At 43.1% G+C, this 19,171-nt stretch overlaps 1 protein-coding gene across 2 annotated transcripts in view; it reads left to right on the forward strand.

Moving 5' to 3' along the window:
- The window catches only part of CHRNA7 (cholinergic receptor nicotinic alpha 7 subunit), a 114,278-nt gene that overhangs the window by 42,198 nt on the left and 52,909 nt on the right, over positions 1–19,171 (forward strand). For both annotated transcript variants that reach the window (XM_045448892.1, XM_045448893.1), the window contains exons 3-4: positions 6,222–6,266; positions 19,011–19,120. In XM_045448892.1, coding sequence (XP_045304848.1) covers positions 6,222–6,266; positions 19,011–19,120 — 155 coding nt within the window. The remainder of the gene's footprint in view (positions 1–6,221; positions 6,267–19,010; positions 19,121–19,171) is intronic.

Below are 19,171 nucleotides of genomic sequence, written 5' to 3' on the forward strand. Positions count from 1 at the left end.
ACCATTTTTTTATTAGCATCACCAAGGTGCTCACTGTTGTGATATTCGGAGGAGTCTCATGGTGCCTCAAACACAGGTGTTGAGATAAACAGATAAAGATAAGGGGTTGGATCTCAGATTCTACACTGAGCTGTGTGACCTAGGGCTAGGAACTTACTTTGTTTACAGATGCTATCTTTATTCACCCCTTCTCTCTTGATTATAAAGGTTATATATGCTCACTGCAAAACATTGGAGCAGAACAGAGACATATTAGGTTACATTTGGGAGCCTTCCCATTATCTCAGTTGGTAAATGAGAATAATAATAGTACTGATTTTCCTGGGTTGTTGTCACAAGACTGATATAGTTTAAAAAAAGTGTGTGTGTGTGTGTGTGTGTGTGTGTGTGTGTGTGTGTGTGTGTTTGTGCGCACGCACACATCCACGCATGACATTTGCAAGAATCCAAATGTCTACTGAAGGTTTAGCTATGTTTTTTTTTTTTTTCAAAAAAAAATTAACGTTTATTTTTGAGAAAGAGAGAAAGAATGAGCACTAGCTGGGGAAGGGCAGAGAGAGAGGGAGACACAGAATCTGAAGCAGATTCCAGGCTCCGAGCTGTCAGTACAGAGCCTGACGTGGGGCTTAAACTCATGAACTGCAAGATCATGACCTGAGGCAAAGTCAGATGCTCAACTGACTGAGCCACCCAGGTACCCTAGCTATGTTATTACTGATATTCTTTGTGGTGAAAATCATGTGCTTGTTCATCTTTTGCCCATTTTTCTCTTGGATTGTCTGCCTTTTCTTATTGATATGTAGGAGATTATTTGTAGGAGTTATTATGTAGGAGTTTTTTGTCAGACCTACGATCTCGCTGACTTAGGGGAAGTCACGGACTCTCAGTTTATTATTCTGTAAAACTAGGGAAAAATATGGTTGGTGTAAAATTAAATTTGATAAAAGAAGTAATCCTTGCTATAAACTACAAAGACTACACGAATAGGAATTTATGTTATCCAGCAATTTTCTCTGCAAACAAGAACTTAAACAAAGTGAGATGTATTGTTATCTCCTTTTCTCAGTGTCTACACAAAAGCAAAAAGAAAGTGTTGGGAACTATGAAAAATAATTTTGAATAATGTTGCTGTATAACTTCCAGAAGAATAATTGCTATATGAAATGAAAGGTAGCACATTACACATTATCAGAACCATTGTACTCAAAACAGATACATGATTATTCTGGGAGATTGATTCAAAAAAGCATAGCTACTTAAATCAAAGTGTACTTTAAAAAAAACACTAAGTTTATTGAAGTATGATTGATGTACAAAAACTGTACATATTTGATGTACACAATTTGACAGGTTTGGAGACAAGCATATACCTGTGAAACCCTCCCTAAAATCTGTATCATAAGCATAGCCATCACTTCAAAAATTCCCTCCAGCCCTCTTTATTTATTTATTATCATTATTAATTTCTGTGATAAAGTTTAACATTAGATCTACCCTTTTAGAAATTTTTTAAGTATGTAATATGGCATTGTTAAGTATAGGCTCCATGCTGCACAGATCTCTAGGAATTATTTATCTTACAGAGCTGAACATTTGTCTCCATGGACTAAGACCTTCCATCTCCCCCTCCCCTAGCCTCTGGTAGCCACCTTTCTACACTGTGCTTCTGTGAGTTCAGCTAATTTAGATTCCTCATGTAGGTGTAATCAGGTAGTACCTGTTTCTCTATGTCTGGCTTATTTCACTTGGGATGGTGTCCTCCAGGCTCATCTATGCTATCACAAATAGCAGAATTTCCATCTTTTTTTAAGGCTGAATTATATTCTGAAGTGCTCAGATTTTTTTTTTTTTTTAAATGAGGCATTAGACTAGTTGGCTATGGGGGTGCTTTGTCACAAGGGCATCCTGTGATTCCATGGCAACCGTCGGTTGTGTCTCTTCTTGTGTGGTCCCAGGGTTAGGAAGGAGTGTGGGTCTTGCAAGAGAATTGTGTGTGTGAGGGCAGCCCCACAGGAACAGCCACTGGCGCTGAGTCACATGTCACAGCTTGTATGAGGCTGCCCTCGCCTCTCCCACTCTGGGCGGTGGTCAGGAAAGCTGTTGTCTCCTTATTTTCTGGGAGAGAAAATTGAAACCTACAGAAACTGAGTGCCTGAGATTAGAGGGCTGAGATTGGAGTCTGGAGGGTCTTCCTCTGCATGGGGTCTGCTCCACCATGCTGTCCTGCCAGGCAGGGTCATCACTGAAACCATATTCAGATTCTGTTCTGCTTGCTGGTTATTTATTCAGAGGCCCTTGGGCTGGGGTTTGGATTCCTTCCCACAGGAATCCCAGTGTTTGACCAGTGTGACATCCAACTCATGAGGAAAGAGACTACTGAATGCAGTTTCATCAGCTGATTCAGGATTTAAACAAGCTCAAGCGCAGTACAGGAGGCTGGTGGCTTTGCTGTCAGTGGAGGATGTTTAGATAAGAGGGAAGGAAGTTTCCCTCCTGGGTAGAATAAGTAGATTTTGGGAGAGGGAGTGGAGACCCTGTATGTTCTTCCAGGAACATCCTAATGCCTGAAGCCAGAGAGACATCTGGAAACTGCAGATCCATCTGCCAACTTTCTAAACCAAAGGCTCAGTCTCCATGCCCAGTTCTCCACATCACCTCATCATGCACAGCGATGTGTAAACCCTGAGGCATGGCAGTTGAATGCAGGCTGAAGTTGTGCCTTGGGCCCTCTTGCAGAAGGTTCAGGAAGCAGGACACTGGCTATCCTCAGGGTGGCAGGAAGGAAGGCCAAGTGGCTGGTGTAGGGGGTGTAAGTGTGGGCACTGGGGTGTGTAGGAGACCTGGCCACTGTAGACTGCACAGGCCCTAGGTCACCAGGACTACACCTTCAGAGGGCCACCAAAGGATGAAAGTGTCCTTTCCAGGTAGGTGGCTGTCCTCTGTGTTTATAACTCCAGGAGCTGGTTGCCACATCCTTTCTGAAGTAGGCTGAACTGTTCTAGGCCAGGGAGGTTCTTCCTCATGTTGAACTGAAATCTGCCTCTCCTCACTGACTTTCATTCTCCTATGCAAAGCCAAGGTCTGTCTGGGTTGCTGGCTTTGTGCTGGAATCCCTGGTGATCCAGGAGGCAACTTCAGTCCAGGGCTGCCTGCTGGGGGGGCCTGGCCTGGAGCAGGAGAAAGGAGGAAGGTGTGGGACAGGGCAGGCCCTGGGAGGTGAGGAGGAGTGAGTTCTTAAAGGGCAAGTGGTGCAGGTGATGGCATGAGGGATCTGTGTTTTCAGTATTCCAATATCATAGGGTGTAAAAGTGAAGGCTCATCCTTGGGACTGTACCCCTGTCATCCTCTCTGAAGGTGTCTCATTCCTTTACTATCACCTTTTGAAATTATATCATTGTTGAGTTGTGTAATCCCACCCCCCCACTCACATTTTGTGTTCCATGAGCTCAAGAACAGTGTTCAATTCCTACTCTACATGTCTGGATAGCATAATGCGTGAGACAGGAAGTACTCTGCAAACATTTGTTGAATGAGTGAATAAATGAATAAATGAATGAATGAATGAGCACATGGCTAGACTATGGCTTGTAGAAAAGGCTGTGTGCTACACTGAGAACCTTGGTCTTAATTCTTTGATCAGGGCAGCTGAAGGAGGGCAGAGAGCTCCATCTGGAGCTTAGTGGAGGTCAGACTGTGTGTGGTCTTCATCAGCTTGGGCTACCATAACTTAAATACCACAGACTAGGTGGCTTAAACAACATGCATTTCTTCCTTACAGTTGTGATGCTGTTTGTAAATCCAAGATCCGTGCACTGGTAGATCTGGTATCTAGTGAGAACCTGCTTCTTGGTTCATAGAGAGCCATCTTCTCCCTATGTCCTCACGTGACAGAAGGGGCAAGGGAGCTTTCTGGAGTCTCTTTTATAAGGCACTAATCCTATTCCTGGGGGCTCTGCTCTCATGACCTAATCTCCTTCCAAAGGTCACCTCCAGATACTGTCCCAGTGGGGTTGAGTTTGAACATGTGAATTTCAGGGGAATGCAAACATTCAATGTGTAGTGTGGAGAGGACACTGCATCTCAGGGGTGGTGAAGAGGTAGGACACCTTGTCTCTGTGCGGACTGAGAGAGCTGAGAGCCTCAGCCAGCCGGTGGCTCTGGGATGGAAGCTGGGAGGAAAGAGACCTACTCTGGGAATGCCAACAGCAGCCTCCTTTGCTGATCTGCAGGCTGGTCCTCTCAAATCTCCACAGAAGGCTCCCTTACCTGGCATCGTTGTGCTCTCCAGCAGTGGCTGGCTGCTGCTCAGTGTTGATTACAGTTTGAAATGCTGGCACTTTAGTCCCATGCTGCTACACACCACAGAAATTCCGTTTCACTCTAATGAGGTTTCAGTTCAAATGTTGGAAAGAAGAAAGCCTTTTAATTAGATTGGTAGTAATTGAGCTCCCAAACCACAGAAGCCTTTTTCTCAGAAGCTGAAGACACAGATGCAATTAAAAGAAGGAAAGCCACCCAAGTGGAACACCGGCTAATTTTAAGTCCATTAAAAACAACAACTCCTTAATAAGTTGACACAACGGATGTATGTCCTAAAAGAGTTCACTGATGCTTTCAAATAATATTGGAGATTGAACCAGAACTAGAGTACTCATGCAGTTCAAATATATGGCTCTGTCGGGAACCATTTGCTTAGTACAGAGTACAGAGAAATGTTAGCTCCATAACTTTTTCCACCCAGAAGACTCTGCCATGTTTTATTTTGGAAAATAGAATGTATTTTTCCTGTAACCAAACTGACATCTACTTCTGGATTCAGCTGTGTCCTGAGACCCTACTAGGACATTCTTCCTGTCCCTCCTCAAGTAGCCCTGTTCTTTCTTCAGGATTCAGATACCTCCCTACCTCCTAGTTTCACCTCTCAAAGATGCTCAGAGTGTGAGTTGCTGGGCCAGGGCCATTGATGCATCAAGTAATCTTTGCCAACTCCTTACATGTTCAATACATTTTTATTTTAATGAGAAGCAGCATTTGTTTCTCGTTTGCATCCCTCCCTATGACCACGCCCCAGCAGATGCCATGTTCTCTCTGCCATTGGGATTGTTTTTGTGTATGCCATAACTGGACCAGGTAATTCCTGCTGGAGGAGCTCACAGTCTCAGCTTCTAGGCACTCTGCTTGGGGGCATTAATAAATACTTTCTCTTAGAGAGAATGGCAGTTGTCAATTTGTAGAGTCCTTTGGGTGGGAATTGAGTGCTAAGTAGTAAATACCACTATCTCAGTATAAGTTTTGCATGGAACTGGGTCATTGGTGTGTGCACACTGGTTTTTGCTAGGCCATGTTGGGCTCAACCAGCTGTGGTAAAACACTGCTTGCATCCCAGTTGGAAAGGCTGTTGTTGACTAGAATTTTCTTTAGGTGTCCTGTGCTGGGACAAAGCCATGGTTAGTACACTATCCCAAGCTCTGATTAAAGCACAGACTTGGCACTCTTCTGGATGCCACCTATAGGTGGTTCAGAAATGTGGAAAAAGGGGCTTTGGGTGAGAAAGATCCAAGTTTGAATAGCTCCTTCATAAAGTCACCTCACCTTTCTGAAACTTGGTTTGCTCATTAGGACAGAATTTACCTTGCAAGTGTGTGTCAAGGGCCAGGAATACTTCCTGGTAGATAAAAGATGAGAGAAAAGGTAGGCAGATCCACAGGGACCAGGGAGAAATGTGGCCCACACACTACCATTGGCATATGGTACAACAGCTGTCATAGGTCATGCTCCCTTTCCTGGGGGAGGGAAGCGTGAGATATTTATATTTGTTTAAAACTCTATACTTTCTGGTAATAAACTTGACTTTAAAAAATTGGAATTTGTACCCAACTTTATTTTTTAAGCATATAAATCATTTTAAAGAGTACAAAGGAAAGTAAGCTAAATCATTAGGAAGTGTCATCTCTGGATGGTGGGGCTGTGGGTTTTAATTTTCTTCTTTATACTTTGCATTTTGTAAGTGCTCTATAATAAATGTCTGTTACTTCAGAATAAAGAGAACAAGCTTAACTCTGGGGAAATGCTGCTTGAGTGTGTTTGGAAGTGCTTGGTTCCTCCTAGTTTCCACGCATTCCCACAGCCCCAGTAGTATGATTCCTGCATGAATAATGGCATCAGTCCCTCTTTTGTAAACCATATAAGCAATATTTATGGTTCTTTCTTTTTCTTTGAAGGATGAGAAGAACCAAGTTCTAACTACCAACATTTGGCTGCAAATGGTAAGTTGAGACAAGGGCAGTCCTCTCCCGTGGGTCTTCCTGCTGTGGTTTCTCAGATGCTCCTGCTTGAAATGCAGTGGAGGAAGAGAGCCCCTGAGAAGAGTCAGGATTGTCCTCCCTAACTCCACACATGCCAACTTATGTGAAGTAGAACATCCACTTTTGGGTATTTCTCACTGCGTCCTGCAGGGCTCAGTGAATGCATGTATTTCCTACAGGGTGATTTGGGGAAATTTTAAAAGCACTCATGCAAAACAAGTAATAAGATGAAGATCTACATTGTTGGTAACCTGTTTGTAACCTGCACCTTAACTGGTCCCCAGGGTTTAGGGGCATCTGCCTCACTGTCTATGCCCTCTAGATGCGCATAATGGGAATCCTAGAGAGTTGCCTAAGCCAGAGGCTGTCACAGTCATGCTTAGTGCTCTGGGGACCCCTGCAAGAATTCTGAAATGCTGTATTCCATTCATGGATTTTTAGCTTCACCATGTAAAATTCTCACCTAAATTTAATGAATTGCAAATGATGTCTTTTCCAGCAAATTGTAAATATTGGCATTTAAAAGTAAAACTGTTAGTCTCTATTTTAAGTGGAAACTAAATACCATAATGATTTGATGCCCATATCATTCATTTAGGAAATATATAAAGAAGGCCTTCTAGCTGCAGATGTCTTGCACAGTCCCTTTTATTATTGCACTTGTATTGCTATGCCACTTTTCACACAGAACTTATCCTAATGTTCTGTAATTTCATGTTTGCAGGTTATCAATCACTCTGTCTTGGTTCTCTCAAATGTAGATATTAACATAACGTCATTCTTTTAGACAATAAGTGTTAATTTTTTTTTCTTCTGGATTGATTTAGGATTATAATGATTATTGGTTCTTAATTCATCATGGTGGCATTCATGTCTCTACCAAAGATGGGGCTTTGTTTTAAATTAATTCATATGTTTGTAGACGATGATTTTTTTTATTATGAAATGAGACACTAATGCAGATTTCACCATCAATTCTATGACTTTTTAAAATAGATATAGTAGTGTATCGTTCATTATGAAAGGCATTTTGTTAAAACGTTAGTCAATTCCTTGAACTTCTTCCAGATTACATGACAAAAATAATATAGTTTCATTGGAATGTATTAGCTGACAGCTTGCTTAGTTTCTCATTCAATTTTGTTGAAAACAAGAAATTAAAACCTGCCTGATCTTTGAAAGTTTTTGTCACCTGATTTTTAGCACAATTTACACAGACACTGGTGTTTTGAATCTGCCTTTTGTTGTTTGCTTCTTGGGTCAATATCCCAAGATAGGAGTTGAGGTGAGGGAAATTCCCTTTCTTTGTAAGGCAGAAATCAGAGTAGTAAATGTGGGGAAAGGGATATTCCCAGGTGGTTGTTGGGCAGGTGAGTTTTGGTGGGAATGCAAGTGGAAGTTGGAGAATAGAAAACAGATTCACTTAAAGCCATCTGCTGTATGTCCCCAGAGCAGGCTTTGCTATACAAGAGATGCCTCACAGAACCTGCCTGTAATGAATAAAGTAGAACCTTTGCAGAATTTCCCTGCAGGATTTAAAGCAACATTTTTTTTTTTAAGTTTTCCTTTGAAATTTATATACTACTTTCCCTTTTTTAAAGGACTTGATCTTTTTAGAGCCATTTCAGGTTCATAACAAAATAGAAGGAAAGGTGTGGAGAATTCCCATTTACCCCCTGCCCCCACATCCCCTTTCTCTCTCTTTTTTTTTTTTAATATGAAATTTTTTGTCAAATTGGTTTCCATACAACACCCAGGGCTCATCCCAACAGGTGCCCTCCTCAATACCCATCACCCACCCCCACTCCCTCCCACCCGCCATCAACCCTTAGTTTGTTCTCAGTTTTTAAGAGTCTCTTATGTTTTGGCTCCCTCCCTGTCTAACCTTTCTTTCTTTTTTTTTTTTTTTTTTTTTCCTTCCCCTCCCCCATGGTCCTCTGGTAAGTTTCTCAGGATCCACAAAGAGTGAAAACATATGGTATCTGTCTTTCTCTGTATGACTTATTTCACTTAGCATAACATTCTCCAGTAAAGCAACATTCCTTAGTAAGCACATCCTATCTTCAGCCTGTGCACATCTGCTCTAGCTTCCCTCCTTTTGTCTGGGCACGTGGGCTTGGGTCTGTGCTCCCCTTGGAGATGGTGCCTCCCTCCTGGGAAGAGGTTCCCTCTTCTGGGGCCTGCTGAGAGCCTTACTGTCACAGTTGTCCCTGTTGCTTCTAAAGTCATGTCCTAATAGTGTCTAGAGGTTGGCCTCATTAGCATACAAACTGCAGTTTGTTTGTCTCCATTAACTTTCCCCAGTGACTCTCGTTTCCTTCTCACCTTTACAGCAATGTTCCTTCAAGCAGCATCCTCCCCAGACATCCCAACTCTCTTCCCGTGAATTCTCAGTTAAACTCACCCTTAGCTGACTTGGGGTGAGCAAACCACTAACCCCCAGGTTGTGAATGCTGTACTCTAAATAATGTTTTTCCCCGTTTTTCTTTTTTCTTTTCTTTCCTTTTCTTTCCTTTTCTTTCTTTCTTTCTTTCTTTCTCTTTCTTTCTTTCTTTCTTTCTTTCTTTCTTTCTTTCTTTCTTTCTTTCTTTCTTTCTTTCTTTCTTCTTCTTCTTCTTCTTCTTCTTCTTCTTCTTCTTCTTTTTTTCTTTTTTTTTTTGAGAGAATGAGAGAGTTCATGCATGAGTGGGAGACGGACAGAGGAAGAGGTAGAGAGAATCTTAAGCAGGCTCCATGCCCAGCACAGAGCCCAAACTCTTAACTCTGAGATCATTGACCTAAGCCAAAATCAAGAGTCAGACACTTAACTGATTGAGCCACCCAGGTGCCCCTTCCCTAATTTTTTGATGAAAATTTTCAAATATACCTAACATTTGAATTTATGGGGAGTCTATAGCCTCACCTCTTAGATTCTGTAATTAGCATTTTTTTTTTAATTCTTACTTTATCCCATTTGGCTATTTATCCATCTTTCTATCAGCCTAGCTTATTTTTTTAGTTCATTTCAAAGAGGAATAGCAGACAGTGGTGCATTTTCACCTGCATGTTTCAGGCAGCTCTTTGACCAGGGTTTCTTTCAAGGTAAAAATTTTGCATACAATGTGATGTATAGATCCTAAGTGTATGAGTCAATGAATAGCCAGGAATGCTTTCAGCTCCTCAGTCCCACCCCCATCAGGAAGCAGAACTTCGCCATCACCCCAGGTGATACCTGATGTCCCTTACCTGTCAATACCTGTCCTATCTTTCCACTCTCCACCAAGGATAGAACACCTTTATTCTGTTTTTTCCAGGGATCGATTTCTTCCCTCTTACCTTGGGTCTCTCAGGAACATTTGGTAGGGTGGATTGGGTCCCTCTTACTGGAAATCCTTCTACATTTAGTGTTTGGCTACCTGTCCTTAGGTTTTCCTCCTAATTCTCTAGTGACTCCTGAGTTCCCCCTGCTAGTCTCTTCATCTCTGTGCAGTCATTCCTTGTCCCAAGAGTTGGAGGACCCAGTATCCTGGCTTAAAGTACCAACCCGACTGCCTTCCTGGTGCCCCTACATGGGCACCCAGTAGGCTCTTAAATCCAATGTGTCCTTTCTTTCTCTTTCTCACTTGCTCCCTCTATAGTGAAGGGAAGGAAAAATTCTTCTCTACCCTTTGGGGTCTTCCACTTGGACTAAGATTGAATTTACATAAGACTGATTAACAGGAGAAAAAAAAAAACAAACAGAGTTTTATTATGTGCACACGGAGGCCAAATAATGACTTTGACAACTCTGATACCTAAGGAAATGACAAAGGCAGATAGTTTTTAAACTTTTCAGACAAAGACACGATAAATCTGTGAGGAGTTAACAGGACAAAAAGCCTTAACTTTGGGAGCTTTAATTAGTAAGGAATTCTAAAAGGAACTTGGGCTGGGGTGGTAAATTAGTAAAAAGTCACAGGGGTTGTTTATGTAGTCTTCTTGGCTCTAAATTCCCTATCTCTGGTGATAAGGATGTCTCTACATCCTAATTGAGGGAGGACACCTCTCACATGGTAGATTTATTTCCTGCTTTCAGGGGGACAGTGGAGGGTCTGAGTGTCCCTCTTGAACAAGCTGTATTGTAATTAACTTTTATTTAAAATAATCAGTATGACAAAGTGGCACGTTTTGGGCAGCCTGCCCTTGGCCCCTACAATTGCTGTCTCCATTTGGATAAATGGTAACTCCGTGTATTCATTTGCTCAGATCAGAAGCCTCAGAGTCACCCTTAACTCTAGTCTCTCACACCTACCTCCGATCTCAACCTTCAAAACAGAGCCAAGGTCTAACTACTGCACATCAACCCCATTGCTTCCACCTTGGTCTAAACCAGCATCATTTCTCACCTATGTTACTATGGAGATTCATAGCTGGGCCTTGTGTTTCAGCCCTTACCTCCACTAGCGATGTCTGTTCTCAATATAGCAGTCAGCGTGATCCCAGTAAGAGAAGAAGAAGGCTTAGCCACAAGCCTCATTGACCCAGATCCTTCCAGGGGCTCCTGTCTCACCCAGTAGCAAAGCTGAGGTCCTTGAGGTGGTCTTTGACTTTGCATGCCAGGCCCTCGCTTCTTCTACATCCTCCCCAGCCCTCTTCTTCTTTTTGTGTTCCCTGCCCTGCTTGTTGCCCTACACACATCATCTACCTCAGGGCCTTTGCATTTGCTCCCCCTGCCTGGAAGGCTCTTTCCCCAAGAACCACTTGCTTTTCTTTCTCACCTCTTAGTAGTATCTACCCGAAGATCACCTTTTCAGTGAGGTCTTCTCTGAGTTCCTCTCAAACCCTACTATCTCAAACCCTCATTGCCTACCCCCAGCCCATACCATTCTCTTCACCTCGGTATCTTAGTCTTTCTGGCTGCTATAACAAAATACCATAAACAGGGTGACTTATCAACAACAGATATTTATTTCTCACAGTTTTGAAGGCTGGAAGTCCAAGGTGCCACCATGGTTGCGTTCTATTCAGAGCTCTTTTTTGAGTTGCATTTTTGTTGTGACCTCACTAGGTGAAATGGGAGTGCTAATCTCTTAGGGAGGGATCTGTCCCATTGTATAAGGGTGCTCATCTCATTTGGGAGGGCTCTCTCCTCATGATCTGATTACCTACTTAAGGCCCCACCTCTGATATCCCTCACACTGAGATTAGAGTTCAACATAGGAATTTGGGGGAACACAACATGTATTCCCTAAGTCTACTTCATTTTGTTTTTAAAGCCCTTGTCCCATACTTTGTATTGTTCATTTGTTCTCTGGCTCTGAGTTCTCATCCCCCACCTGGAATGTGTCCTCTGGGAGGGCAGGACTCCAGTTGTATTCACTACTCTACCCCCAGCAGGCATGAGTAAGTTTTGTAGAATGAATGAATGAAACAAAAAACTCAAGGTGAACCTAGGAAGGGCTAAGATATTATGATACAAAATAAAGCCAACTCCACCTCACATTTAAACACTGTAGTGTAAGCTCTGGGAATTCTGGGAGATAATACAAATGTTTCCTTTTTTATATAAAACCAGGCATTTCCCATGTTTTCTATGGTACAGAGCTGCTGTTGACATTTTTTTTATAAAGAGAGAAACACCTAATATGCTCACTACATATTAGGTCAGAGACAGGTCTGTCTTCCTGGTGCCTATATCCTTATCCCTCAGTAAGCAAATGATCGTTAATAACATATATGATTTGGCATTTTTTTTTCAAAGAGTGTGTTTTCTAGGAAAAAAGTAACTAGATTATTACTTATTGCATTGAGTTCAGGTGCTCCATAAATAAGCATGCTTGCTTTGGAGGATGTCACTGGAGACCTCTAAATTTCTTTCAAGCACAGCTTATTTCTAATTCATTATTGCACTTGCAAAAACGTCCACAGCTTCATTTGTTTTAAAAATCACCTTTTTATCTCACTTACCTATTCACCTTATCTTTTTGAATGCCTGCTACAGGGAAGACATTGAAGTAGGTCACATGAGGGGGAACCCAGAAATGGATGAGACCCAATTTCTTCTCTTCAGCCATTTACAATCAGGCTGTGCAATTTACAGCCTAACAAAAAGGTTAAAATATTGTGAACAAGTGACTCCCTTGAAGTATGGCAGGAGGCCAGCTGGTGGTGTGGACAGTGGAGTTCAGAGGTGGAAAAAATCTCTGCTTTACAGAAATGGAAGGGAGAGAAGGAAAGGCATAGACCCTTCTAAATGTGAAGATCAGGAAGCATTGGTGTGTGTAGGTGTTGCATCATTAATTAATACTTGTTTCCACATGCCCACCACCTGGAAACATGCTGGGTGCCTTTTTAGCATGTGTCCTCACAAAGCAGGGGTGACATATTTATCTGGAAGGTGGCATCTGTAGCTCATGTAGCAGCTTTAACACTGGCTTCTGAATGAATTTTAAGGAATCATGGGTATCTTGGGTTTAGAACAGACCTCAACAGGCACCTAATCGAAGCTCTTTCCCCCTGGAAAGCCTTGGAATTCCTCTGAGGCCACAGGATGGAAATAAGGAACTTGAATGTCACCATGGTAGGCCTTGGAAGTTGCACCGGCGCCATTTATAAAGCCACCATCACCTAGATTCCTGCTTGTTATGTTCTCTAGCTGGTGACCAGCCTGACCTGACCTAGCCTGAATAAAGGGTATGAATAAGAAGTGAAGCTCCATATTGAAGACCAACAGGGCAGAAGACCCAAGAGAGGCAGAAATATGGACAGGAGAGGACAGAAAATCAAGGAAATTGCCTTCAGCCACTTTTCTTCCCTAGAGCTTCATGTTGCTGAATTGCTGTTCTGAAAATCTGAATCTGAATAATCTTTTTCCCAGGGTATTTAAACTCTGAGGTCAATATTCTGCAAATTAGAGATTTTCTATACAGTCAGAATAGAAGGGCAGAAAAGTAAAATAAATTAAATTCTCTTTTGACTTACAGTTTGTTATTTTGTTTTCCTTTCTTTCACTTCCCCTTGATTTTGTAGGACTTTCTGGTTATTTAAATAACCCGAAGGAAGAGAAAGTTGCTGTTCTATATACCTCTTCTTATTCCTAGCAGGAAGCAATTGGGGTAGTTTCTCTGTAGATTAGTTTTATCATTTTGGGAGGCCTGTCAGATATGATCTGATTTAATCTATAAGAAGAAGTGGCAGCAGCATTTCAGTTTCTGAAGAGACAGTTGAGCCATCCAAAGACTTGCCTGTGCTTTTCAAAAGAATCTGGCTTCTCTTATTATGGAATTTTAACCATTCTTCTGACTCTACATTTTCCATCCTTCTTATGTTTATTCCCTATTTTTTATTTCCTGATTATGGATTCTAATTATGGAATGAATAGCATTCACACTATAGAATGCTAGGTTGTAAACCATGTTTATTTCTAAAATACTTAATTGCTGCATTTTCTTCCACTTCATCTCTGAGAATGCCACACCTTGTGTTCACACACAGGCTAGCCAGTGCCTTGCTTAGGGCCCTCATGATGACCCATAGTTAATGGTGATTTCAATCATTCTGTCACAATAAGAGAAAAAGTGTTGGGGGCAGGAGGAAGAAGGAAGCCCACTTTCTTCATCTGAGATCAAAATGGTTGACTGGAAGAATTTCCAAAACATGTTTATATGGAGTTTTCCAACACCAAGTACATGCTGTCTTTCACACCAGCAACTGATTCTCTGATTCTCAGGATACCAACTGGGTAGATCCTCTCTATTTGGAGTTACCATCAGATCCTACAAGTTAAGGACTCAATCCCACAAGACTACCCCATCAGATGCCAGGTGCAAAGGGGGTGTCCAGGCTGCCCACACTTCTATCCAGCTGAGTTTGAATGCTGAACAGCTCATGGAATTCAAGAAAACACTTACATTTACCAATTTATTATAAAGAATCCTGGTCAGGAACAGCTGAATGGAAGAGATGCACAGGGCAAGGTGTGAGGGAGGCCCAGAACTTTCATGCCTTCTGTGGGCTAGTTACTGTCCTGGCACTTGGATGTATTCACCAATCTGGAAACTTTCTGAATCTTGTGGTTCAAGAGTTTTTATAACCCAGTCCCCATTCTCTCCTCTCCCTGGAGACTGTGGTTGGGTGGGGCTGAAGGTTGCCACCCTGTAATCAAAGCTTGATCTTTCTGATGACCGGCTGCATGCTGGCAACCTGAGGTGATCTCAGGCCCCCACCCTAAGTCACCTCACCTCAATAGAATAACCTCTGGTGGGCTCAGAAGGTGCTCTATATGAATAATAAGAGACACTCCTATCCTCAGGAAATTCCCAAGGTTTTAGAAACCATGTGCCAAGAACCTGGGACATAGACCAAATATGTTTCTTATTATACCATAATGTACTTTTTTTTTAAACAAAGAAAATGTTCCCTTTCTTCTCTCTCATTATCCTGCTATAAATATTTTCATGCATGTACATGCACACAAACTTAAAGTTTCCTATGGCCTCAAGGTAGATGTTGATGGGGGCCAGTTCTGAGACCCATGGAAGAATTAGGGTTCTTATGGTACATCTCAGATCAAGGGCCCCTTCCTCCCTTGTATGTCCCCTTAAAACCCCACATAGTCATATCTTGAAGATTAAATGAGAAGGGATCCCACAGAAATAGGGAGAGAAGGAAAAGCACAGACTCTTCTAGATGGTCTGGGAGTATTGGCGTTTCTAGACTGACACTATCAGCTGCCCAACATGCCACACACTGTCTGTAGGAAGATTTTGTGCAGGGCCTCTTGCCCTCCAGGGATCTGAGTGGGGAGTGAGTGCTTTAAGAGGATAGAAAAGCTCCTTCTGGAACATTATTATTCACAAGCCCCTTTACACATCCATTCTTCAGAAATGCTCATGGAAACCTGTGGCGTCCTGGGCTCTCCCGCTCCCAGGGCACACAGCCCCAACATTCCCACTCCGGCTCCCAGTGCCCAGTTGATGGGGCTTCTGCACCTTTAGCTGTAGCTTGGTTGTTACAGCTCTCCTGTCCTGTAGTATCTTATGAAATGGAGGAATCCCTCTTTTTTTTTTTAAGCCATCATTTGTCATGGGCCTACCAGGGCCACATGTCTTACCTGCTGCTGCACACATTTCATCCTTCCAGTGCCATCCTGCCCTGTGAGGCAAGCACCTGTGAGGAAGCTGCAGCTCCCAGAGGGGGTATTTACCTTGTTAAAAAACAAAATGCAACCAAGTAAACCTGAAGATCTAATTGGCTTAATTAAAGGATTTGTGAGTTGGGCAGCACCCTATCTAGCAAGTAGAGAGAGCTCCCACAAGTTGTACAAAATGGAAAGTTTTTATAGGAAGGAGGGTGGGGTAAGAAAGTTATAAGCAAGGGAAAAGAAAGGATTGTTTCAGGCAAGGTAACCTTATCTTTGGGGGAGGGGCAGGGGGTTTTATCAAGCAGATTATATCTCATCTTCCATCGAGGGATGGAGAGGACCCTGTGGCGATGGATGACTTCACAGAGGCTGATCAGAAAATTCCCGATTGGCCCTTTAAGACTTAGGTTTCTGTGGGAGGTTGAAAATACAGTTAAGTATTAAGCCTCAGTTTGGTGACTTGGCCTAAGTAATTTTGGGCCCATGTTTTTGTTGTTGTTGTTTGTTTGTTTGTTTTTAATGTTTATTTATTTTTGAGAGAGATAGGCGAGGGAGAGCATGAGCTGGGGAGGGACAGAGAGAGAGGGAGACAGAGGATCTGAAGCAGTCTCTACACTGACAACAGAAGGCCTGATGTGAGGCTTGAACTCCTGAACCCTGAGATCATGACCTTAGCAGAAGTCCGACACTTGACCGACTGAGCCACCCAGGTGCCCTGGGTTGTTTGTTTTTAACAATCTGCTTGAAGGGCGCCTGGGTGGCTCAGTCGGTTAAATGTCCGACTTCGGCTCAGGTCATGATCTCGCAGTCCGTGAGTTCAAGTCCCGCATCAGGCTCTGTGCTGATGGCTCAGAGCCTGGAGCCTGTTTCAGATTCTGTGTCTCCCTCTCTCTCTGCCCCTCCCCCGTTCATGCTCTGTCTCTCTCTGTCTCAAAAATAAATAAACGTTAAAAAAAAAATTAATCTGCTTGAACTCACACAGCTGGTCTCTGCCACAGACTTGGTGTAAACCCAGATGTGCCTGAGTTCCACAGCTCTCTGCAGCCCCCCTTTTCTTTCCTGAGGGTGGGGGAGACCCAGGTTGGCTTTTTTTTTTTTTTTTAATTTTTTTTTTTTTTCAACGTTTATTTATTTTTTGGGACAGAGAGAGACAGAGCATGAACGGGGGAGGGGCAGAGAGAGAGGGAGACACAGAATCGGAAACAGGCTCCAGGCTCTGAGCCATCATCCCAGAGCCTGACGCGGGGCTCGAACTCACGGACCGCGAGATCGTGACCTGGCTGAAGTCGGATGCTTAACCGACTGCGCCACCCAGGCGCCCCCAGGTTGGCTTTTGAGTGAGCAGATGGGGGGCTCCTTCAGAGAGGATGAACAGCCCCCGACTGCCAGTGTAGAGAGATTGGGTTGGAAGAAACATCAATGGTAGAGCCTACTGATCACTCTTCTTGAAGTCAAATAATGCAGTTCTGAGTCCTGACCCAGTGTCTGACTGAAAGGATGTTGCTTCTCTGTGCCCCGGTCTCCTCTTATAAATAGGAATAGTAATCATGCTGGCATCCCTGGATCATGGCAAGCAAGGTGTACACGTGACTCTGAACAAACCAAATGGTTAGGATACATACCCATGGGACACATGCAGCTAAGATGATGGGTTGCTTGAGGAGATGTGAAATTGCTGGAGAAGTATTGTGCAGCTCACACGTGCCATCTGAAGAGGTTGCGGTTTGACCAACCAAGGGCTTCTACTTCCCTGCCTTCCCGCCCTGCTCTGCCCATCATTTCAGCAGGTGTGGGAGATGGGCATTTGCCTGCCATGCCCACCTTCGCTCTGGGAGCCCTATGACCATGATTAGCATGGTGGCAATAGTGACAGTGACAGGCATCCCAGGGTGAGATATGAGATCCTGGTAAGGAAGGCACAGGTGTTGAGTGTGGAAGGGCTTATCCCCCTGACAAGGGAGAGAAAAGAAGGGAGCACTGGGCAAATGGTACAGAGACAGAGCAGGCTGGAGCAAACACAGTTTAGTTCATGCCTAGGCATTCCTGCAAACCAGCTTCAACAAGACTGGCCCTTCTTGGTACTGTCCTTCTCCTCCCCTTGCGTATCCTTCCTGCTCTTCTCCCCTCCTCCCTTCCCCACTACTAACTACCCACATCAATTACAAACATCAGTAGGGTGGCTCTATCCTAAATGTTCCAAGTGATTTTTCACCATGTTATACATTGACGGATCTTCATTCTCAGAGGCCCATGGCTATAAAGTCACATTACTCACCTGGCTATTCCCTCTCATCTGACTTTGTATGGTCCCAGAACTGGAACAGCCTTTTTGGATGCTTGCCTGTCCTCTCCAGAGGATGGTGGGATCTCTGGGACGTGCTCTGTGATCCACAACCCCTTGGCTACAATTCCCAAATCTCAATAGCTTTGAAAATTAAAGGGTTTTTGTCCCCCTTGATGTTGTTTTTGTAACTTTGCATCAAATTCACTGAGTCTAAAATCAAACCGAAATAGATGTGCAGTGGAGGCATTTATTTTTCTTACTTAGTATCAGTATGCACGTTTTGCTGCAGAAATAATGATATGTTTGATTATGGGGAGTTGCCTAGATCCCAGCTGGAAGTGTTGCATCACATACCTTTCTAAATCTGAGGTCTGAGCTCCAGATCATGGGTGGCCCCAGGGAGACTGGGTACAGGATGGGGCCTTTACTGGGGGTCTGCCCTGATTATGGCACATTTGTAGGAGGTGCTGAGTCCAAACAGGCCAGCCCTGCAACCCTGGCTTGGTGGAGCTGTTTGTATAGCAGCTGTAGGTGGGATCTTACCTGAGCAGTCTTTACAGAGCTAGTGGACCCTAGGTAGGGCTGAGCTATGTGGTCCTTGGACAAGGGACCCCAGGCATGGGCCTTCCTCTGGCAAAGGTCACTCAAGAACCAATTTTGGACCTGACGTCAAGCAGATGCACCTGTGTTGGTGTGTTTATGACTATTTCCTGAGTCCCCATCTTCACCTGATTCAGTGTTTTACCACCAAGGCCATGTGTTTGCATTTTGGGGTTGTGGCATCAGAAGCACTGTTCCTGCATGAAAATAAGAACTCCAGTCCAAAAACACATCCTCCTTAGAAGCTTCTGAGAGGTTCCCCAGCAGCTGCAAAAAGTTGTTTCATGGAAATAAATATTCTTAATTTTTCTAGCTTAGTTCATATTCCAATTGAAATAAGTGAATTTATTTTTCCAAAGTGTCCTTTCAGTGGAGAACTTTGAAAGCAAAACAGTTATTCATTTGGCTAGGAAAAAAACCCATCTGCTGTGGGAGGGGAAGCCTTCGGGGCATGCAGTGGACTGGAATTAACTTTAATGCTACTGTTCGAATGTGGTCATGGTGACAGCAGGATCTTAAATGTGATTTTTATGCTGTTCATGGTCATTTTGCAAGAGATTACTTAATTCTCAGTTTCCTTATATTTTATAAATAACAATTCAATTATGTAAATAGTATCTGGAACTCTTTTTGGCTTTGAATGTATCTAATAATCCTTTATAAGAAATATTAGTAGGCAAGGAAGCAAAGTGCTGCTAATGTCATTGTCTGTGTGTGTTAGTCTTGGACAGATCACTATTTACAATGGAATATGTCAGAATATCCGGGCGTGAAGACTGTTCGTTTCCCAGATGGCCTGATTTGGAAGCCAGACATTCTTCTCTATAACAGGTAAGCACACTGGACAAGAGGAGAAATGATTTTAGTTTTGCATATATGTAA

This window comes from Leopardus geoffroyi, chromosome B3 (genome assembly GCF_018350155.1).
Source record: "Leopardus geoffroyi isolate Oge1 chromosome B3, O.geoffroyi_Oge1_pat1.0, whole genome shotgun sequence".
NCBI classification, from domain to species: Eukaryota; Metazoa; Chordata; class Mammalia; order Carnivora; family Felidae; genus Leopardus; species Leopardus geoffroyi.